Genomic DNA, 23761 nt, shown 5'->3' with positions numbered 1-23761 from the left:
GATCACTCTCACGTGACTCAGCTCTCCTGGTTGAGCTGCACTAGTAGGGTATGTGCCATGTGCCTATACAGACCAGCGCGCTGCTCTGTATTCCCTATGTGTGCTTATGTACAAGTGATGGCCCGCGTGGCTGGCCACCTTATTTTTTCCACTTATGGGGTTCCCCTGAAAGTTCGGGGTCTCATGGTGGATGCTTGGCGCGCACGGCGTTGACAAAGTGTTCCCGTAGCGTAAGCTAAACTTACGCAATACGAGAGAACCTCTCGTAAGAGAACGATACTTGGTTACTAACGTAACCTCGGTTCTCTCTAGAGAGGGAACGAGTATTGCGTAACCGGCCGTGCTCGCGCCACGAGCGACTTCGCTTCAGTCGACGAAAAACCAGGGAAGTCAGCCTACAGCCCCTACTTTTATACGCTAAGCCACGCCCATTCTGGCGGGCTGTGACGCTATGAAGGCGCGGGCGCCCTTCATTGGGCGTGACGTCACGCCGGGCTCACTGGTAGGCTGCAGCAGTTGCCGCAGGGCAGCCAATGAGCACGCGAGATGGCCTGCTCTAGGTCTGCTAGCTGCTGCACTGCGTTGACAATGAATACAAAATTAAGGATAATTTTTTGGCTTCAATATCTCGAGAAGAGGAATCTTTCCCGTAGCGTAAGCTAAACTTACGCAATAGTCGTTCCCTCTCTAGAGAGAACCGAGGTTACGTTAGTAACCCCGAGTATCGTTGTCTCTTAAAAGTTATTCACAACGCCTTTCAGACCTACTCTTAGTAAGGAGAAATGACAACTCCTAAACTAAGAGTGAGTCTTCATTGCTATGGATGACAACAATTCTCATGCACGAGCGTCCTCGCAATGATCACAGTGATTGGTTGTTAGATGACAGGGCCATCATGCGGAACATAACACAGAAATCATCGAATTACTAAATCTAAATATGTCTGTGTCCTACACAAAATAATAATAGTAATGTCATCGAAATGCATATATAATGACATGTTTGTGCAGGCCCCAGTGAAGTGTAATTCTAAAAAGGCAGAGAGAGAGAGAGAAAAGTCGTGAATTAAATTAAATCAAGTTAGCCTAATACCCTAATGAAAACCGCCACTTGCCTAATAATAAAAAACGACACTTGCATTAACACTTGCTTGGTTAATTGAGCCGAAATAGACTACAAGCAAGGAAATGTTTGCCTATTGAAGTAATGTAATAGTTGAATGACGGTGGATTATGAACTCGCCAAAACGGAAAAGAAAGCCCAACTGGACACAGGATCAGTTACTGCTGCTGGCCCAGTTGGTGCTGGAAAAAAAACATAATAAAAGGGAAATTCGGCACTGGGATATCAAGCAAAACTAAGCGTGAGAATTGGGAGAGGATTTGTTTGCAGATCAATGCAGCATTTTCGCTTGTGTCGCGGACCCCGGACGACTGCGAGAGGCGGTGGTATGCGCTACAATCCTTTGTGAATAGGTCTTAGTGAGTTAGGAGTCCTCTCGACTTCTTTTAAGCTGTCCCAGACTTAGGTGCTACTTTTAGGGCTAAAATGCTTCGTGAATTACTCTTAGTGAAAAAAAGTCCTAATGTTAGGAGTGATACGCCCATTGTTTTTAGGAGTTGCTCCTAAATTCGCCAGTTAGGAGCAACTTTTAGCCTTAAAATTCTTTGTGAATACGGCCCCAGGTGTACGTATGATTTTATAAATCTGAAAACTGTTGTGCGTACGCATAATCTAGCTTTTGTGTGTATGCACATAACAAGAACAGCCTTTTTCAACCTTAGAAACATTGCTAAGCTACGTAACATGCTATCTGTTTCTGATGCAGAAAAGTTAGTTCATGCATTCATGACCTCGAGACTAGATTACTGTAATCCTTTATTAGCTGGTTGTCCTGCATCCTCAATAAACAAGCTACAGTTAGTGCAAAATGCAGCTGCTAGAGTTCTTACTAGGTCAAGAAAATATGATCATATAACACCAATTTGATCATCTCTACACTGGTTACCTATTAAGTTCCGTATCAATTACAAAGTATTACTACTGACCTATAAAGCCCTAAATGGTCTAGCTCCTGTGTATTTAATGGACCTTCTATCACCCTACAATCCATCGCGTTCTGTAAGATCACTAAATCTATTGCGATCTCAAAATTCCTGCCAGTTGATAATACCTAGAATATCAAAATCGACTGCTGGCGGTAGATCCTTTTCCTATTTAGCACCAAATCTTTGGAAAAGTCTTCCTACCATTGTCCGGGAAGCAGACACACTCTGTCAGTTCAAAGCTAGACTAAAAACACATCTCTTTGACCTAGCATACACATAATACATTATAGACTTCTATAATTCAATGTTAGGCTGCATAGATTAGGTCAGCCGGAACTGGGAACACTTCCCTTAAATCTTGGTGTACTCGTTACATCATAAGAAGAATGGCATCTATGCTAATATTAGTGTCTTTGTTTATCCCAAGGTTTTCCCGCAGCCTGCCGAATCCAGGTCGTATCCAGATCTGACGAAGGAGATTCGACTGGACCCGATGACAGTGCAGTGCTGAAGTGTCAACTATCCTCTCCCTATGGAGGATCCCTTTCCCACTCTACAGATAAAGCGTTGTGAATTTCGGTTCGCGTACCCCGAAGTGATAAAATAAAACAAAATTCTGTATCAAAATTTATAGGCAAGACAAGTAGTTTCTTTAGGCATGGGTTGTATGGAATTACAAACCTGCGGACATATTTTCAAAAGCACATAACTATAGAATCAATTCTGAATGTGCATGTGAACGCCGTCAGCGTTAATCACAGGTTCGCGTTTAAAGTCTGATCATTTTGACGGAGGTGAATCAATCAAAATTAACTTTAGCTGGAAAAAACTTTATTCAAGAACCGCTATAAAACCAAAACAATCTCTGTTACCTTAAATTATATGTTTATCTCTGTAAAGCTGCTTTGAAACAATCCATTGTTAAAAGCGCTATATAAATGAAGATGACTTGACTTGACTTAAATTCGAGGCTTCTGGTCATTCCTAGGATATCTAAGTCCACTAAAGGAGGGAGGGCGTTCTCACATTTAGCTCCTAAACTCTGGAATAGCCTTCCTGATATTGTTCGAGGCTCAGACTTGCTGTCCCAGTTTAAAACTAGATTAAAGACGCATCTCTTTAGCCAAGCTTTCACATAATGCTTACCTTTTATACTACTGTTGAATCAGATCGAATGCATTAATATTATGAACAGCAGCTATGCTCATTATTTCCCATCTGCTTTTCTGCTGTTATCTCGGGACGCTAGTCCCGAGGTAAAAAGCGTTCGCCAGTTCCAGTTTGTATTCAGCCTCTCACGGAGACTTCAGATGCCCCAACACCTGCGATGAGATGACTAAACGCCTGTGAAGAGACAACTCGACGCCTGTGAAGAGACGACTCAACGCCGGCGATAAGTTATGCCCTAAATTAATACGTGATTAACTAACTGTATTTTTTCTATGTACATTTCTGAAATGCACTTTCTGTAAAGCTGCTTTGAAACAATATGTATTGTGAAAAGCGCTATACAAATAAATTTGAATTGAATTGAATTGAATTTAAGGATGAAATCTACAGAAAAAAAAAAAACTTGGCCCATTCACACCAAGAATGATAAAGATAACTACCACTATATTAGCATCCACACCAGTGCACAACATCGTTCTGTTTATTATAAGCTCACTGCAGTATTGTGATCCGCCACTTTAAATGCTGGAAGCTCTTTAAAGCAGGATGGATTCTGATTGGCTGTTAGTGTTTTTATCGTTCATCAGCTGGAAAAGATAGGTCTGAAAATGATTCCAATGATATTGTGTATTTGTGTCATTATTTTAGACAGTAAAAAAAGATTGTTTCTTTTCATGTTTCTTTTCAAGACATGTTTTCCACTTCCTTCCTCTGTAAAAAAAATTGATGTCAAAATATCCCAGAAATGGCTGCTGACATCTTGCGCTGATGGCGTCATTTTTGAAGCCTGAGTCTGAGAAGTAGTGATCCTGAGGTCCCGTGGATTTAATCGCAAACACAGCTGTCAATCATTATGTTATACCCCTTTTTTATAGCAACTAGCTAACTAACTAAAACCAAACTTATTAAAAAATTAACACTTGAACATACATCATCATGATAAGAACTGCCTAAAATGACAGAAATCATCTTTGGATAAATATTATTTGAAGTCTAATTAGATTTTTTAGTTTGCCTTGCATCTCATTCGATTACATGGAAAGGGCAGGATTTAGGACAAATACTGCAGACAGCTACCAGGGGCTGATCAAAACGTTTTAGCTTCACTTTTGAGGACATGTGCGGCATACTTGGTTGTTATTGTTTGGCCGTACTACAGAAATATTAAGTGATAATAACCCTGGCGATTTCAGTATCTCAATTCACATCGTTTCAAAGCAGCTTTACAAAATGTCATAGCTTTAATATTGAGCAGTTTTAGGGCTGGGCGATATAACGAAATATGTTGCTGATATAAATTATACACTGTTTGAGATTTAGCTATATTGTATTTATTAATTTACCCAGCAGATAAATCAGTGCCTCTTTAAGTGAGCAATGATCATGTCCGCATGAAATTACTGGCATTGCAAAGGAGAGATATTTTCTATATGCTGATAGACAATATTTTCCGCATGTCATGCAGGGCTCTGTAATTTTACATCATTCATTTAGGCTTCTTAATTTTTCCATAGGATCGGTGGATAAACACAAACTCGGGATTTTACACAAATTATGATAATTCACTGTATTTCAATAAGACATCGGATAAATCCGAAAGTGTGTTTGATTTTACATTTTAAAGCAAAACCACAGTGACAAATAAGACAATAGGCTACTGTAATATATTTTGAACACACCATGCAAGGGAGAGATCCTTCTGCAGCGTTTCTTGGTAACATATGGTCCACATGCACAGTGCGCCTTCTCTGACCCTCCTGCACGAGGTAACTTACAGGACCCTTTCATTCGATCACAGATGCACTTAACCATTTCTCCTGTCCTCCTCTGAAAGTTCGAACTCTTACCGGTTCGTCCTCCACAAAGGCTCTTAGGACTGTTTTCCCCCAAATCATGCTGTTTCTTTTGTTCCTGCTGTTTTTCTTGAACAGACATAGCTAGATCAGGCTTCAACAGGCTTCTTTCCTGTGACCGTATGAGGTGTACTATGGTACATTATCAAGAAATTTGCCAATCTGTGCTTGAGTGAAAGCATCTGCTTACCCTGTTTCTCGAAAACACCTTTCAGGAGTGACTGTTTCAGAATCTGAACAGCTCTTTCTGCAGCACGGTTTGAGGCCGGATGGTAGGCAGGAACTTGTGTATGTTTTATTCCATTCCCTCTCAGGAAATCGGTGAACTCAGCAGACACAAGCTGCGGCCCATTATCAGAGACAACTTCCTCCGGTAACCCATTAGATTCAAACAATCCTCGAAGTGCGTCAATGGTGAGCGAGGAGGTGATTGATTACATCGGCACAACCTCTAACCATTTCGAATGGCTGTCGATCACTACTAGGAAAAACTGCTTATCTTTTTCTGTGAAATCAATGTGGATCCTCTGCCATGGCTGCTCAGGCCATCTCCACGGATGAATGGGGTGCCACAGCTGGCGACTTTTGAACTGCCAGACAGCAGCTACAGGTCCGCACTCTCTCTTCAATGCAGCCATCCAAACCTGGCCACCACAGGTAGCTACGAGCCAGGGCCTTCATACGGCAGATTCAGGGATGCTCATGGTGTAGCTCGTCCGGTAATCTTAATCTGTATGGGGGGGAATCATGACACGCATTCCCCACAACACACAGCCTTGGTCCTCCGACAACTCATGTCTGCGAGTGAAGTATGGTTTCAGACCCTCCTCCGACAGATAGTTGGGCCAGCCGTTTAGTGTATAATTCCACACTTTGCATAATGTTGGATCTTTTCATGTTGCGTGAGCTATGTCCCTTGCAGAAAGGAAGCTCATCCACCTGGGAAAAGTAGAACACGCTTCCATCTTCCCCAATACAGTCTTTACCCATGGTTGGTAGTCTGGACATTGCATCGGCATTCATATGATCAGCTGATTAGTGGCACTTAATGTCATAATTATAAGACATCAGCACTAATGCCCAACGCTGCATTCAAAGAGCTTCCAAGGTTGGTATCGCTGACTTTGTTCCGAGGATTGCCAGCAGAGGCTTGTGGTCAGTTATGAGTGTGAACTTCCGTCCATAAATATATTTATGGAACTTTTTAACCCCATAGATGATGGACAATGCTTCCCGCATACATTTTCTATGTCTCAGTCAGTGTGCTATGGGGCGCTCTTCACCATTGTGCATAATGTACGAGATTACAGCGCCCACCCCATAAGGTGAGGCATCGCATGCTAATTTCAGGGGTCTGTTGCCATCATAATGCACCAGCCCTGTGCTACCAAGCAACAGCTGTTTAGCCTCCTCAAAAGCTGTCTCACACGCAACAGTCCAGCTCCACGGTTGCTTCTGTTTTAACAAATTGTGTAAAGGCTGAAGCCGGCTGGACAGATTTTGCAAAAACCGACCATGATAATTCAGGAGGCCCAAAAAAGCGTTTACAATCGCTACCACCTTTTCCCCAGTTGGGTGCAGACCCTCTTTATCGATACGGTGCCCCAAATACTCAACGCTGCCTTGCATGAACTGACACTTAACTGTGTTTTACTCTGAGTCCATACCTCTCCAATCTGGAAAGTACTTCGTCCAGTCTCCTGATGTGCTCCTCTTTTGAGATAGCAGTGACAAGAATGCCATCAAGGAAACAGGTGACGTGATCTAGCCCTTGCAAGATTTGATCCATGACAGCCTGGAAAATAAAAGGAGCACTGGCCACTCCATAACTGAGACGATGGTTCTTGTACAGGCCACGGTGAGTTAGGGTTGGGTACCGAAACTCGGTACCAATAGGGAACCGGTTCCGACGTAAACGGTAGTAACCAGACCGAATAAGAACGACAATTTCGGTGCCTGATTTCGGTGCCTGACTTAATTAGGCACACACGCGCGCGCACACACACACACACACACACGCACAGTCTCTTCTGTCTCGCATGCGCGCTCTTGCTCGCAAGGTTTGGCTGCATTTCACGTGTAAAATTACGCGTCAGAACGCCCTCTGGGTGTGCCGACAGTCTGAATCCATATAGAATCAAGCCAATGCATTGGCTGATGGCGCGGGCGCCGCCTCGACGCACGTACGTCGTCCTATTATGTTGGCGCACGCGCGCCATCTGCTCCTCAGATTTCTTTGCCGAAAAAGGAAGCTGGTCGGCAGCGCAAGGAGCTTGGCAGCGTCTCGTTCCCTATTGAGAGAACATAGGTTACACCAGTAAGCAGAGATGTTCTCTTTCATAGGTTCACTCAACGCTGCGTAGCTAAGAAGCAGTGGATTTGTATTTGTAGGCTGCTGTATCACGTGCCGTTTGAACTGACGCGCTACAGCGATCTGTCACATTTCAAAGAGCCAAAACGTTATTTATTGTGTGAATCTCGTAAAAATATTGACAGAATCTGACAGCTGTAGATTTGTTCCATATCAGAAGTAACCTGTCTGTCGGTGTCAGTGTCCTCTTTGTCCGCGATTTTTCTCTGCGTGAGAAAATGCATGTGTGGCGTGAGAGCGTGTGAAAAGGGTCAATTGCGCGAGTCTCACGGTCAATGCGAGAGAGTTGGCAGCTCTGCCTGCTAGTAATCTCTATTAATCTTCAGTATTATTACATTGTTTGATACAATATTGTTTTATTTGATATTATGCAAATGTGAATTTTTATTTTATATTGGTTTTATTATTATTTGTATTTATATTGTTTAAAGATTTAAGTTAATATTGTGTCCAGTTTGGCCCTGTAAATAAAAGGGTATTATTTTTTGATAAAGTGTGTGCGGTTTTGTTTTCTTAAGTACCGTTTCAAGAACCGTTTAGGCACCGGAACCGTTTAAAAAATACCTAGTAGGTACTGGTATCGGATAAAACCCAACCGATACCCAACCCTACGGTGAGTATTGATGGTGAGGTATTTCTCTGAGTGCTGGTCTAATTTTAATTGCTGATATGCATGTGCCAAGTCCAGTTTTCTAAACAATGTTCTGCCAGCCAACTTAGCGAATAAATCTTCTGTGTTGGGCAGCGGATATGTTTCTTCCTCTAGATTCTGGTTTATAGTGACTTTATAGTCACCACAGATGCGGATGGACTTATCGTTCTTTGGCACGACTACAATTGACGCTGTCCATTCACTTCTTTCAATCTTAGATAGTATGCCTGTTTTTCCAGTCTTTCCAGTTCTTTTTCCACCGCTTCTCATAAAGCATAAGGAACAGGTCTCGCTTTCTGAAAGATCAGAGTTGCATCAGGACGGACTCTGATAGTGGCTTTAAAATCTTTAATTGCACTTGGTTTATCAGAAAATACCTCTGAGTGTCGTCTCAAAACTGCCACTTCAGCGTTTTCCACAATGAAAAGGTTTGGCCAATCTAACTGAATTTTCTCCAGCCAGTTTCGGCCCAGCAGGGCTGTTCTTTCCCCTTTGACGATGACCAATGGAAGTGTCACAATATGCTTTTCATACTGCACTGGCACATCTATGGATCCCAGCAATGGAATTCGCTCACCTGAATATGTAGATAGCTGCATGCTTGTTTTGCTTAACGGTATGTGAGACAGGAACTCCTTGTATGACAGTTCTGACATCAGCGACACCGCTGCCCCCATGTCCAACTGCATGTCCACGCACTTTCCATCCAATTTCAGAATCACCACAATTAATTTCTTTCCATTTGAGGTTGTATATAATGTATACACGCCAAATAACTCTGATTCATCCTCCTTTCTTTCATTAGAACACTCTGCCTCCACATACTGTGCCCCTGTTCTCTTATTTCTATAGGATCTTGCAATGTGTCCAATTTTGTTACACGCATGACACTTCTTATTCTTGAACCTGCAGTCTCTAGCTGGATGTTTTCCAGCACATCTGTAACATTTATTGTTATCTTCTTGTCTCTGGTCTCTTTTCTGGTATTTTCCTTTTTCAGAATCTTCTCTCCCCTTAAACTTCCCCTTTCCTCTCCAATGGACGAGTTTTGTTTCCTTCACAGCATTCACTGACTGTAAATCCTTTGTCTTACCCACAATTTCCTGCGTGTTTCTCGAGGCCAACTCCATGGACGACGCAATTTCGCAAGCCTGATTGAACGTCAGATCCTTCTGACTCAGCAATTTGCTTTGCATTGACTCTGAATTTAGCCCACTCACAAATCGGTCTCGGAGCGCGACATTCAAATACTGTCCGAATTCACAGTTCACTGACAGCTGTTTCAAAGCCACAACGTAATCTGAAAGTTTCTGAAACCTAAAATGCTCCGCAATCACTAATGGTTGCGGCCTGTAATGCTCCAACAGCAGTGCTTTCAGCTTGTTATAGGACATTTCACTTGGCTTTGTCGGCGTGACTAGATTCTTAACAGTCCATATGTCTCTGCCCCGATATCGGAGAGAAACACACTAACCTTTTTCTCACTTGCAATGTCATTCGCCAGCAGCCACTGTTCAAAACGCTCCATGTACGATTCAAAATCCTCCTTCGATTCCTTGTATTCATCCACATGGCCAAACTGCATCGCTGCCATGTTAGATCCGTCTGTTAGCAGAGTTTCACCCGTGCCTTGTTCCTTTTCTTTAGTTTCTTTTACGACAAGTGCAACAGTTCCTCTACAACTAACAGTCTCTAAAATAACTTTTAATCCTCGTCGCCACTGTAATACATTTTGATAGTAGGCTGACTAGGGAAGAAGAACGACAGACACTCGCTTTTCATGTTCACTTACTTTACTGAGTACTTCAGCAACTACGGACCACTCACGTACAAAACATTGGGCGTGGCTTAACGTACCCGTCACTTAGCACATCTATTACAGCTACCAAATATTCCACAAGCCCTGGCAATTGGGTTTTGTGCGTACAATGTGAATAAAAACCTTGCAGTGCTGAAAAGTGTTTTTTTTTTTACTAAAACATTTTATGTAGATCTATAGTAAATATTATTATTTCTGTTCTCAAGAGCGTATTTAAGCAATAAATGTTCATATCACTCTCTGCTTGGTATTTTTTTTATTAATTTTTGAAGTACTGCACGTTAGCTATATTACTGTTACATGTATGCTCATCCACAGCTGACCCTGAGCAGTACTGCGGATTTGCCGCTGGGCTTCCAGCCCCCAGCATCGCCTTGGCATGAGGATCCCCTGTCTCCGCCTCCAGCCACAGAGACCTGGACTCCACCTCAGTCCTTTGATCCATCCTCAGTCCTTGGCTCAATGCGCCCTCAGCTCCACCGTGGCCCGTCATCCCACCTGCTCCACCAGGCTCCCTCGTCCCACCAACTCCGCCTTGGTCAGGCATCACCCTGGTTCCACCTCAGGATTTCTGGCTGCCGGTTGCACCTCTGCCTTCCATTTCTTTGGCTCCACCGGGCTACGCCTTCCCTCCGGCTTCACCGGTATCCTCGGTCGCACTGGCTCTGCAGCAGTCTTCCGGATCTACATCTCCACCTCAGTCCCATGAGCCGTCAGCTCCGCCTTGGCCCTACGGACCCTCGGTGTCACGTGTCTCTTCGGCTCCGTCTGGTTCTCCATCATGGCCGTTTTTTTCGCAGAAGTTCATTCCCCTGGTTCCATCGACCAAGCTTCATCCATGGCTCCTCCCTCCTGTGACACAACGCTGGTACATCGTGCTGACTGCGGCATCATCAGGCCCCTTCTGCTCCTGGCTGTCTTCTGGCTCCTCCCACCCTCCACACCCCCATGGACTAATTCTTTGGACTTGTTTTTGTTTTGCCCTTCCTCTGTTCCTCGCCCTCTTCCAAAGCCCCCGCCCACTCTCTGCAGTTGTTCCATTTATACGGTGCGAGGACGCACCTTGCCGGGAGGGGACGAACTGTTACATGTGTTTTTGGTTCAGTCCCTGTGACTTAGTTTTCCCCAATCTGTCTAATTAGCAATGTCATTCACCTGTGCCCTGTTTATCACTTATCTCATTAGTTCTAGTATATATACTCCCTGTGTATAGCAGTCCCACCCTCCCGCTTTTGACACGGTCGACCACGACATACTACTAAACCGATTGGAAAACTGGATAGGCCTTTCCTGCTCAGTACTAAAGTGGTTCTTCCTTGAAGAATAGAAACTACTATGTGTCCATAGGTAGTTTTGCATCTGAGCATACAAGTATGACGTGTGGAGTTCCTCAAGGCTCCATCCTGGGACCTCTACTGTTCAATATCTACATGCTTCCTCTAGCTAAAATTATGGAAGACAACAACATTAGCTATCACAGTTATGCGGACGACATGCAAGTCTACATAACCTTGTCACCCGGGGACTATAGGCCAATACAAGATCTGGCTAGGTGCATTGAACAAATTAATTATTGGATGTGCCAGAATTTTCTAAAAATTAAATGAGAAAAAAACTGAGGTGGTTGTTTTTGGAGCAAAAGACGAACGCCTAAAAGTCAGCACTTATCTCCAAACAACAACCATGCTAAAAACAACTGATAAAGCCAGATATCTTGGTGTAATTATGGACCCAGATCTGAATTTTAACCATCATGTTAAGGCTGTAACAAAGTCTGCTTACTACCACCTTAAAAATATATCAAGGGTTAAAGGACTTATGTGCCATCAGGATTCGGAAAAACTTGTCCATGCGTTTATTTTTAGTAGACTGGACTATTGTAACAGTGTTTTTACAGGCCTCCCGAAAAAATCTATCAGACAGTTGTAGCTAATTCAAAATGCCGCTGCTCGGGTCCTTACAGGGACCAGGAGGATGGATCACATTACTCCGGTTTTGAGATCTTTACACTGGCTTCCTTTGTCACAAAGAATTGATTTTAAAGTAATTCTGCTGGTTTACAAATAACTAAATGGCTTAGGACCTAGTTACTTTTTGGATCTGCTTGTAAGCTATGAAACACCCAGACCTCTCAGATCATCTGGGACAGGTCTGCTTGCTGTCCCCAGAATCAGAACCAAAAAGGGGGAAGCAGCGTTCAGTTTTTATGTTCCACATATCTGGAACAAACTCCCTGATAACTGTAAGTTTGCAACAACTCTAAGTTCTTTTAAATCAAGGTTGAAGACCTATCTTTTTAATGTTGCTTATTTTTAATTCATTCATTCATTGTACTGTATTGTAACTTTTATTCTTGTATTTAATATGTTTTTAAATGTTGCTTTTATATTTTATGTTTTTTTGTAAAGCATCTTGGATTGCACTTCTGCTGAAATGTACTATATAAATAAAATTGCCTTGCCTTGCCTTGCCTGTGTCTTTCAGTCCTTTGTCCGATCTCGTCTATGTGTAACTTATGTTAGTGTGTGGATTTGCTTGTCTCCTGTGATACCCTCCTATGGATTCATTAAAAGACTGGTGTCGCCACGCCCCAATGTGTCGCCCCGCCCCATTGTCCAGACTGCACTCGGGCGTACTACAGAAGGTCTGGACTCCATCGCAGCTTTCATTGGCCAAGGACCACCCAAGAGGACGTTTGACTGACATGCAACACAAACAATCACCGTTATTTAGAACCTGTCACTTTATTGTTTCCATGGTGACCCGTCATTTCATGTCATGTGACGCACCGCAACCACAACAGCGCTGAATGAATGAGGACCTGCTTTTTATGCGGCAGTGGCTCAGTGGTTCATGTAGGTTGTCTACAAACCAGAAGGTTGGTGGTTCAATCCCCGGTTCCACCTGACCAAGTGTCGAGGTGTCCATGAGCAAGACACCTAACCCCAGCTGCTCCCGACCAGCTGGATGGCGCCTTGCACGGCTGACACCGCCGTCGGTCTATGAATGAGTGAGTGAATGGGTGAATGTGAGGCAATATGTAAAGCGCTTTGGTGGCCATTGGGTCTGTGAAAGCGTTATATAAATGCAGTCCATTTACCATTTATGTAATTTTTCCTTTTTTATTAAACATATTCACAAATTCATTAACTATAGCATTAAATATCTGATATTCTGATTGTCAAATTTGTGCAAGTGGATGTGTTTTGTTGTTTAAACAGCTTTATAACGATCACGTTAGTTGAGCTGTATGCGCGATGGGCGCCACCATGTTAGTTTGTGCCACAGTTCAGAGAATCCGGATCTGTTGGATTTACAACATGTCAATTCATCCACTTCTCACGAAATACATGAAAGTTAGTGGCCGGTGGACTGGGAGAAGAATAGGGTCAACTTTAAAGCTACTTATACAATGTGTAGCCTATCTGATATGAATAAAACATGATGTCTAATTATAATGGAAAGGATTATTATTGCCGCTTCTATAGACATCAGTGTATTTTACAGACATCAGTGTATTTTACAAACTAAAATTCATTGTTTTGCTAATACTTAGGTGATTTTAAATGTCTGAAACATAAATAAACATATATGACAAGCGCTAGGTGCGTCCATGTCTGGCTCAGCGCCAGCCAACGTGCGAAAGCACGTTTAAATTTAGCAGTTGATCACATGATGCATTGACCGTTCTAATTAAACCGATGTGATCGTTCACTCCAGGGACCAGCCAAGACTGATTGTACGTGCAAAACGTGTAGTAGTTAAGAACTACTACGTATATGAATAATGTATAATTAATTCTAAAGTGGAGATCATGTTAACCCAAATTTTCTTGGGAGGGGCTATGACTGTGTGTGAAGCCCACACACACAAAATAGCCATCGCTATAATAGTCAGTGCTGCACTCTCTGGGTTTAGCTCTGGGGCTGGAGTGGACTCTGGGCTGAGCTCTGCAGCTGGAACGGACTCTGGCCTGAGCTCTGGGGCTGGAGCAGACGCTGGAGCCGACACTGGATTGTGCTCAGGGGCTTGAGTGGATGTGTGTGTGGCCCAGACACATATAGCATCAGCAACGTACAAAGAAAGGTCCACCTCCTCGATCATGTCAGAACAGACAGGAATAGGTGGCTCTGAAACAGCTTCCTCTGGAGCTGGCTCTGAAACAACTTCCTCTGGAGTGAGATTTGAAACAGCTTTTTCTGGAGCGGGCTCTGGAACTGCTTTCTCTGGAGCTGGCTTTGGAACTGCTCAAAGTTCACACTGTCAAAGGTCACACTGTCACGTATATGGGACATCTCATCACCTCGGAGGGGGTAAAACCTGATGTAGACAAAGTTAAAGCAATTGTTAAAATGCCACCACCAGAGAACAAGAAGGCACTTCATAGATTTCTGGGAATGACCAGGTATGTATCCCAGTATGTCCAACGTGAAGTAAAAGTAACTGCTCCATTAAGGTATTTGATGAGAGAAGAAGTTGACTGGCAGTGGAGCCCTGAGCATGATAAGGTATTAGAAAGTCTCAAGGTAGCCTTAACTCAAGCATCAGTCCTCAAGTACAATGATCCAGCCAAACAATTGGTTATTCAAGCTGATGCATCAAAGGATGGATTAAGAGCTGTGTTCATTCAAGAAGGACATCCCTTGTACTACAGTTCACAGGCACTTACAGACACTGAGAAATATTATGCGCAAATTGAAAAGGAACTGCTGGCCATTGTTTTTGCTGTCAAATATTTTCATCAGTATGTGGATGGTAAAGTAGGGACAGTGCAGTCTGATAATAAGCCACTTTAGAATATTTTTCATAAAAGTGAAATGGAGCTGCTGGCCATTGTTTTTTTCTGTCAAATATTTTCATCAGTATGTGTATGGTAAAGTAGTGACAGTGCAGTCTGATCATAAGCCACTTGGGAATATTTTTCGAAAACCATTTTGTTTCAAAAACATTTGGCATTATTTTACTTCCATATGGGTATATGGAAGTAAAATAATGCCAAATGTTTTTGAAACCAAAAAGCCTGTTGAATTGCACTACTTGAAAAAAATCAGTTAATACTAACACTTTCTCTTCTATTCTATTCTATTCTATTCTAATATATTATATTATATATATATAGGAATAGGTGGCTATTCCTATAGGAAGTATATATATATATACTGGGAAGGGTCATAGCACTTGCATATTGTTGTCCTATTGTTAGTTTAACTGTAAGTCGCTTTGGATAAAAGCGTCTGCTAAATGACTAAATGTAATTGTAAAAATTGGGCTTAACATTGGACATTCACTCATTTAGGGACAGTCTCTAAAGTTGCATACAACATTGGTATAGGCCTACACGTTTCTAACTTCCATAACAAACTTCAATTTATTTGAATAAATATCAAAAATCTAAAAGGTGCGCATTATGCCTGACACCTACATGAACACTTTACAGTTGGTTTTATGACTGTAAGTCATTCTCTTCAAATGCTATTGAAGTTAGAAACGTGTATACCAATGTCGTATGTAACTTTAGAGATGGTCCCTAAATGTGTGAATGTCCAATGTCAAGCCAACTTTATGCCAGTATATCACTGGAAAACTCTCAGCATTAAACTTTGCGCGTTAAATTCATATTCTGAGTCCATCTGCTTGCCTGCGAGTTTGGTCTTTTATATCACTATTAGTCCATTAAGCTACGTTAAGCGTTTTATATGTCCAGCAGGGGAATCCTGAAGTATTGAGGGAAACCCTAGTCCTGCATGCAGCACATCTCCACAATATAAAGTTAAGGCAACTAAACAACCAAGAGAAATATATGTCTACGTCAAATGTAACATTGGATCTGTACATCCGCATCGGGGGAATAACATTATAATCTTGTTCACGGTAGAGAAAGATACATGTAGGCTACACAGGAAAAGTAACCGTGAAGTTACTTTTAACTGAAGTTAACTGAATTTAACATCAATCAATGAACAAACGCCATCGCACACCTGTAGGTGATAGGTGCCTGATGAAGGTCGTAAGACCGAAACGTTGCCGCTAAATTAAAGTTTTATTTGCAAGTACTGATAGTGTGTGGGAGTTCCTATTTACTGAATTTAACATAAAACAGCCGTCATAATAATCACAAATACACTTACATTGCTGTAAATTAGTTTTTATGACTGAATGGCTTGCTCTAACTGTTGCTCTGGTCTTCGTCAACAACGCGCACTTTTGCACCACCTGCTGGTGAGGTTGACTAACAGCAGGTGGAGATTATGCTCGGTAATCTACTGCTTTTCCTGCAGTTCCTGGATGTCAACGTTGAATTTACTGTCGAATTTGAACCAGTGAATTTGTGGAAGCGAATTTGCAAAGCGAAATAAAATGGACTGAAAATTGCCTGTTGAAAATTGCCTGTTGAACTGAAATACTTCAGTTTGAATATTTTGGAAGTGAAATATGAAAGGTGAATATGGATTATTGATTTCCATTACACGAGTGTGACTCCCCTTCTGTCCGGCGTTAACGACTGCAGTGTACTTGGCGCGTCAGCACACACGACGGCTGCAACTACAGTGTGGTCTCCCTAGTGGACCAGCACTACAACCGTCTGGATTGAGCCAAGTAGGGGACATCTCTAGGGTCTTCAAGTGGGCACCTTCCGTCCTCAGTGTTTCGTCGACTAGCCCACGACACCTCAAGAGGGCTCGACAGTGACTCTGGCGTCCCAGAGTCACCCCCCTCCGTCCCCCACTCAACTCAGCCCAGCTTACTGACCTCTACATCCCTCCTGCTGCTGAGACCTAACCACAATCTCACAAAATTGAATTTCTAATAATGAAAATGTTTTTGTAATGTTTTGAATTGAAATATTCACAGCTTAAATATTCAGCCATGCTGAATTTCAGTCCATAAAAATGCAAGCCCTAAAAATACAATGCATTAAAATGCAAGCATGGTTAATACAATGCATTTTTTTTTCAAGTAGTGCAATTCAACAGGCTTTTTTGTTTCAAAAACATCTGGCATTATTTTACTTCCATACACCCACCAGGTAAATGTATGTGGATCGCAGACACATTGTCACAGGAAGCAGTGAGAACACAGGGAAACAAGTCTTTTCTGGGGTTAGTTGACTGACAAACTATCCAGAAGTGCTAAATTTGAGAGACAAATCTACCCATTCATTTGAACAAGTTATGAAAGCAACATTTGCAAGATATGGCATACCAAAATAAATTGTAAGTGACTATGTACCATTTGCAAGTCAAGAAATTAGAAAATTTGAATAAAGCTTTTGTTTTATTTTTGAGAATTTGTTGTTTTGAGGATAAAAAATCTCATTCGAGAATTGAGCCAAAGCGATGGAGAAAAACTCTAAATAAATGTCCAATTACCAATTGGCGCTTTTCCACTGCTGGAACGGCTTGGTTCGGCTCGGCGCGGCACGGTTTGGCTCGCTTCGCTTTTCCACTGCGTGGTACGACTCGGCTCAGCACGGCACGGCTCGGTTCGCTTTAGCTCGGTTTGCTTTTCCACTGCAGTTAGTACCGCTTTAAAGTGGGTGGGATTATAGTCTGACCGTTATAGTTTATCTGCTCCTCGGCAACCAACGAGAGGAATGGCTGCACTTCGTCCACTGACCACGATTCAGCCATTTCTTTTTTGGAAGTTACTTTCTTTCTTTTTTCTTCAAGCAAGTCGAGCAAGTCGTTTTAAAACAGGTGCTACAGCGGTAGCTGTTACTGGCTATTTCTAGCGGGTTTGATGTCTCACAAATACAATGACGCTGGTAGTGATGATTCTGTCTGACCAGTCAGTGATCTGCAGTGTGTTCACGTCACATTTTAGTATCGGTACGGTATGCTTGGAACCTCGACAGAGGTGGTACCATTTAAAGCGAGCCGAAGCGAGCCGTACCGTACCATACCATGCAGTGGAAAAGCGCCACAAGTGAGCCGTACCGAGTCGAGCTGTACCGTACCATGCAGTGGAAAAGCGCCATTTGATCAGACTTTCACGAGTTCACACTTACAAATAAGTCAGATAGAATAAAAGCATATTTGGCGTGCTGTCCGAGGAGAGGGCTCCGGGCTCGGTATGCGGCCCGAACCCATAGTACTCCCCCGTTCCTGACTGTGGAAGAATGAGCCAGGAGTGAGGAGTCGGGGTGGTGGAGGGATGCTGAAACTGTCAAGGAATGTTAGGTGAGTTGACAGTGGATATTTATATATGCTTTCTCTCGTGCTGATAGGGTAGACATGTAATAGTTTGGTGACGAGTTGATTGGAATGATTTATTTGAACGTGCTCCTCCCGAACCTTGTTTATAAAACATCATTTCACGAGTTCACACTTACAAATAAGTCAGATAGAATAAAAGCATATTTGGCGTGCTGTCCGAGGAGAGGGCTCCGGGCTCGGTATGCGGCCCGAACCCATAGTACTCCCCCAAAAACTGTGAAATAAAATGCAGGACAGCCGCCAGAATGATGCTGATGACCCCCCAAAAACTTGTGAAATGTAAAGCTTAAGATATCAGCTGCGGGAAGAGGTGGTTGCTGGGAGGTTTCTTTTAACGTAGGACGGGAGTAGGTTGACTTGGAGTTGGATGGGTGTGCCTCTTGGGTGGAAGGTTGTAAATGGTGCAGGGACGGAGGAGGATGGTATGGCTGATACGGTGGAAATAAGGTGGATGGAAAAGAAGGAGAAGACACCGTTGCGGCAGTGGATCGGACTTCTTTGGTAAACGGAACTCCTGCGGGAGAGGAGTGCACGACACTGCTGCGGCAGTGGACCAGACTTGCTTTAAGTTAATGGAGCTCCTGCGGGAGCGGAGTAGATGACACTGCTGCGGCAGTGGAGCAAGCTGGATGGAGTAACAGAGCTCCTGCGGGAGCGGAGTGCACGACACTGCTGCGGCAGTGGACCAGACTTGCTTGAAATAATGGGGCTCCTGCGGGAGCGGAGTAGATGACACTGCTGCGGCAGTGGAGCAAGCTGGATGGAGTAACAGAGCTCCTGCGGGAGCGGGGTGCACGACACTGCTGCGGTAGTGGACCAAACTTGCTTTAGGTAACTGGAGCTCCTGCGGGAGCGGAGTAGATGGCACTGCTGCGGCAGTGGAGCAATCTGGATGGGGTAACAGAGCTCCTGCGGGAGCGGAGTAGATGACACTGCTGCGGCAGTGAAGCAAGCTGGATGGAATAACAGAGCTCCTGCGGGAGCGGAGTGCACGACACTGCTGCGGCAGTGGACCAGACTTGCTTTAAGTTAATGGAGCTCCTGCAGGAGCGGAGTAGATGGCACTGCTGCGGCAGTGGAGCAAGCTGGATGGAGTAACAGAGCTCCTGCGGGAGCGGAGTGCACGACACTGCTGCGGCAGTGGACCAGACTTGCTTGAAATAATGGGGCTCCTGCGGGAGCGGAGTAGATGACACTGCTGAGGCAGTGGAGCAAGTTGGATGGAGTAATGGAGCTCCTGCAGGAGCGGGGTAGATGACACTGCTGCGGCAGTGGATCAGACTTTGGTCGAGTTAATGGAGTTCCTGCGGGGCGGAGTAGAGGGTGCTGCTGCAACGATAGATGGACTTGCCTTTGGCTTGCTTCCTGGGATCCTATGGTGGGTTGAGAGGAAGTTTAGCTGAGTAGGGATCGTTGGGCTTCTTTGGTATGGAGGTGGTTAGAACGGATGTAACTCTTAAAGGCCTCCGACGACCAGCGGCCTAGCTCTTGGATTTGCTGCTGGGAAAGGCCTTTTTGGGCAGCTGTGGTTGCTGCACCTATGCGGAATGAATGGCTGGAAAAATTATTTGCTGGGATGTTTGCTTGGAGTAAGATGGATTTGAGATGTTTTTGGAACCAGAAACGTGTAACGGGGCGATTGAAATCGTCGGTGAAGAGTGGGTCGGAAGGGGACTTGGTCTGAGAGTTTCTGAATTGTGAGTACGCGAAGAGAGTTTGGTATGGTTGGATTGGTGATTGGAGATTGAAGATGTATATGAAGTGGCCTTTTTTCATTTGGTCTGTCTTGCTTTGTTTGATGAAGTAAGAAATGGTTTCGTTGTCTAATACTAAAAGATCTGAGATTGTGGGATGGACTTTAGGGTTGAAGTTGGAGGTGATGGTGAGTTCTGAGCATCTGAGGAAACCGAAGAAAGCCAATATGAACATGGCATCCAGTGTGCGGCCGGTGTTGGTGGAGTGGTAGCCTCGGCGGAGGGTAGAGATACATTTGGTGAGTATGTCCAAGGTTATTGGTTGTCTGGCATCTGGACGGGTTGGTTGGGTTTTTTGGATGCCTTTGATATGCATTGATGTCTGGGAATTTGCTATGTCTGCGGAGGGTGAACCAAAAAGGAGTTTGTGGAAGAATTGGATTACGCTTAGATAGCCCTTGATGGAGCGGGCTTTGAGGTTCTTGGTGCTGTCCAGATAGGATATAAATGAAGTGATGTTGAGCAGAGAAAAACTGGGAAAAGGCTGGTTGAATGTGAAGTGGAAAGACTTAAAACACTTCCATGCGGTTAGGTAGGATTGGAGGGTGCTGGGTGAAACGGCTTGCAGAATGGAGTTAAGAGAGGCATCTAGAAGTGGTTTCAATGGATGGTTTATGGGAATATTAACTCTGAATAGTGAGGTACTGGGGTTGGGCATGGGTCCGCCTCTGGTGCCAACAGCCTGAATTTCTGGAAAGCAAAACGAGAGAGAGAGTCAGCTATTTGATTTTTGGACCCAGGAACATGTTTTGCAGTTAAGATGAACTGGTCGCAAGCTGCGATCCAAATGAGGCGTCTTAGGAGAGGCATTAAAGCGGGGGAATTTGAGCGGCCTTTGTTGATGCAATGCACGGTTGCTTCATTATCACAGTGTACCATGATGCTGTTAGTCGACCATTCTTTGCCCCACAAGAAGGCTGCTACCACTAAAGGATACAACTCGAATAATGCTGAGGATGTTAGTGATTGTGGTAAATCTAACAACTGGGCTGGCCATGTAGACGCGAACCAACGACCTTGGTAGAAACCTCCGAAACCAACGGAAGGAGCTGCATCTGTGAACAGTTGGATATCCGTAGGGAGAGAAATCAGATTATTATAGAAAAAAGACAGGCCGTTCCATTGTTTAAGGAATGTTATCCATAAACTGAGCTCGTTGCTACATGAAGTAGTTAGGGAGATTTGGTCCTCTAGCTCGTGAACTGATGATGCAAGGAAGAGGAGATGTGAGATGAAAGGGCGACCTTGTGGGATAATACGCATCGCAAAGTTTAAATGGCCGAGCAGAGATAGAAGCTCTCGTTTAGAGCAATTTGGATTTTCTAGAAGGGTGGATGCGACCAGAATAATCCTGTCGATTTTTTTCCTTGGGTAGTGAGGCCTGGAAGTTGATTGTGTCCAATTTAATGCCCAGGAATTCGATGGATGTGGCTGGACCCATGGTTTTTTCTTGGGCGATTGGAATCCCGAGCTCGCTGAAGACTTTTTGGACTGTGAGAAGATGTGCGGCTGGGATGGATTCAGGCGGAGAGATGATCAGGAAATCGTCTAGCAAGTGGATTAGGTAGGGTATCGAGTAGTTATTGGAAAGAATCCAACAAATAGCCTCTGATAGCATGTCGAAAATTTTGGGGCTACTTTTGCAGCCGAAAGTTAAACGGACAGAAAAATAAAATTTTCCTTGCCATCGTACGCCGAATAAATGCCACGAATCCGGGTGGATGGGCATCACTTTAAAGGCAGAGGTGATGTCAACTTTAGCAAGCCAAGCGCCGTAACCTGCGTCTTTAATCAATGTTATGGCTCGATCAATGGTGTGGTAATGAAGAGAAAATTGTTCGAGCGAGATGAGGCTGTTAATGCTTGGAAACGGAGAATTATGGGGGGCTGAAAGATCGATTATAAGGCGTTTTTTGCCTGAAAATTTCCTGGTGGCCACTCCAATTGGGCTGATACGGAAATGTTCAAAAGGAGGATTGTCAAAAGGACCAATCATAAAGCCCGATTCGATTTCTTTTTTAATCAGGGTGTCGACTGTGTCAGGTTCGGCGAAAGTAGATTGGAGATTATCACATATGTGTCACAGTGTCTGGTTTGTGTTTCCTGGGTAACCACTAGAGGTCCTCTTCCCGCACGGTGTCCCACACTCTGTTACTACATTTCCCATGATCCTGTCTGTCACTGAGTGTTCATTGTGTTCAGCTGTTTCTCGTCACCTCGTTTAGCACTTGTGTGTATATATACCCTGTTAGTTTCAGTGTCTGTTAAGGAGTCCTTGTCTAATGTCCCCACACTTCTGTTCCTGTTGCTGCCTGTTTCTTGTTCATGTCTTGTGTTTTTGGATTGATTTACTGGATTTTGACCGTTTGCCTGGCTGGATTGTGAGTACGGATTTCCCAATAAAACTGCTCTTGGATCTTAACTTTTCCTGTGTGTGTGTCGTGACAATATGATACTCTGTGTGGGGAGGCTTTCGACGCCCGGATTAAAGCCATGCTCGAGACCAGACAGTAAATAGTCCTTAAAATCAGTGTTAGGGTGGTGGGATAATTCAGAAGACAGACGGGAAAAATTCACAGGAGTCGATAAGTAGTTTTTTGAATCTTTATTTACAGACCTTTTGACAGGGCATATAGTGCGCGCGTAAAGCCATAGGCAACGCCCCGCATTGAAATTATTGCAGGCTTGGTTGTTGGATGGGAATGAGATTTTTCTTCTTTGGGAATCCGTAGCTGAGTCGTTGGGATTAAAGTTTGCTGGTCGCGGGACATAACTGGTTGATTTTCCAGCTGATGAATCTGGGCGGGGAGGATTTTCGGGGTTAATCAAAGGACAAGCTGTGGTGGAATGAGAGACAGATCTGCAAACTGCGCAGGATATGTTGCGGCAGCCTAAGAACACTCTGTTGTGTAGCTCTGTGTCAAGGGCTCCCCAGTAAGGGCACTGGTTCCACTGAGCTACACGGACGGCGCATTTTGCTGAGAACAATTTGTGGTAAGTGTAAAAATGTGTTCCTCCATATGACAACGCGAGCTCTGCAATTATCGCGAGATAGTCGTTCAGTTCTCGTCTTCTGTGGGGGAGTGCGGCGCAAATGATTTTGCTATACCGGCTGAAAGCAATTGCGAATTCGGAAAATGACAGGATGCGGGGTGAATTGTGAACTGGGTTTTTCAAGGTGACTGCAAAATCGCCGCAATCGATTTGCCTATTTGAAACAGAGGAAGGGAGGATAGATAGAAGAGAGGATAAATCAATATCCGCACCTGTGAGTATCTGGGCTCTGATGTTGTTGGTCAGAATTACCTTATGTGTTTCATGTAAGACCAATACATGTCCTATACAAAATCAGACCGATTATGGCCCCTTTCATACTAAATAGCACACATACAACTTATAGGGGATTTTTGCATCATATATGAATACTGTAAAAAGTCTTATATGAGTTGTACATGACAAAAGTATGCAATGGTGTATGGTATTAGTAGAAAACACCCGATATTCATATACAAATCATTTAAAGTTCTTATATTGAATCATATGAGTTTTACATGACAAACATATGCAATCGTATATGGTATTAGTAGAAAATAACTTAAATTCATATACAAATCATTTAAAGTTCTTATATTGAATCATATGCTAGTCAAATTAAAGTCCTATAGGATTTATACACATTTTGTGTCATTTTTTTTATACGTGTTATATAAAGTGTGTCATACAGATTTCATGTTTAGATGACCAACATCACTTATATGAAGTTTGCAAATTTGGAAATTGTACAGTGCAGAAGCTGGTTGGAGAAATACCTAGTGTCAAAATATCTCTGACCTTTATGAGGACTGGTCATTTTCCTTCAGGATTTGGACAGTAAATTT

At 43.5% G+C, this 23761-nt stretch overlaps 1 protein-coding gene across 1 annotated transcript; it reads right to left on the bottom strand.

Moving 5' to 3' along the window:
• Positions 1-19524: 19524 nt before the first annotated feature.
• LOC130082229 (uncharacterized) lies at positions 19525-21125 on the bottom strand. The gene has a single exon (XM_056246999.1). The coding sequence runs from the start codon at positions 20539-20541 to the stop codon at positions 19525-19527; it is 1017 nt and encodes a 338-aa protein (XP_056102974.1). The 5' UTR covers positions 20542-21125.
• Between the last annotated feature and the right edge of the window lie 2636 nt (positions 21126-23761).

Source organism: Rhinichthys klamathensis, unplaced genomic scaffold, assembly GCF_029890125.1.
Source record: "Rhinichthys klamathensis goyatoka isolate OS25496 unplaced genomic scaffold, OSU_Roscu_1.1 h1tg000042l_1, whole genome shotgun sequence".
NCBI classification, from domain to species: domain Eukaryota; kingdom Metazoa; phylum Chordata; class Actinopteri; order Cypriniformes; family Leuciscidae; genus Rhinichthys; species Rhinichthys klamathensis.
Note: the sequence above shows the minus strand (reverse complement) of the source record. Positions and strands in the feature narration are given on the sequence as shown.

Bases quoted from the DNA above. Each gene is read 5' to 3' on its own strand.
- LOC130082229 (XM_056246999.1), bottom strand. From the start codon at position 20,541: ATGCCCAACCCCAGTACCTCACTATTCAGAGTTAATATTCCCATAAAC.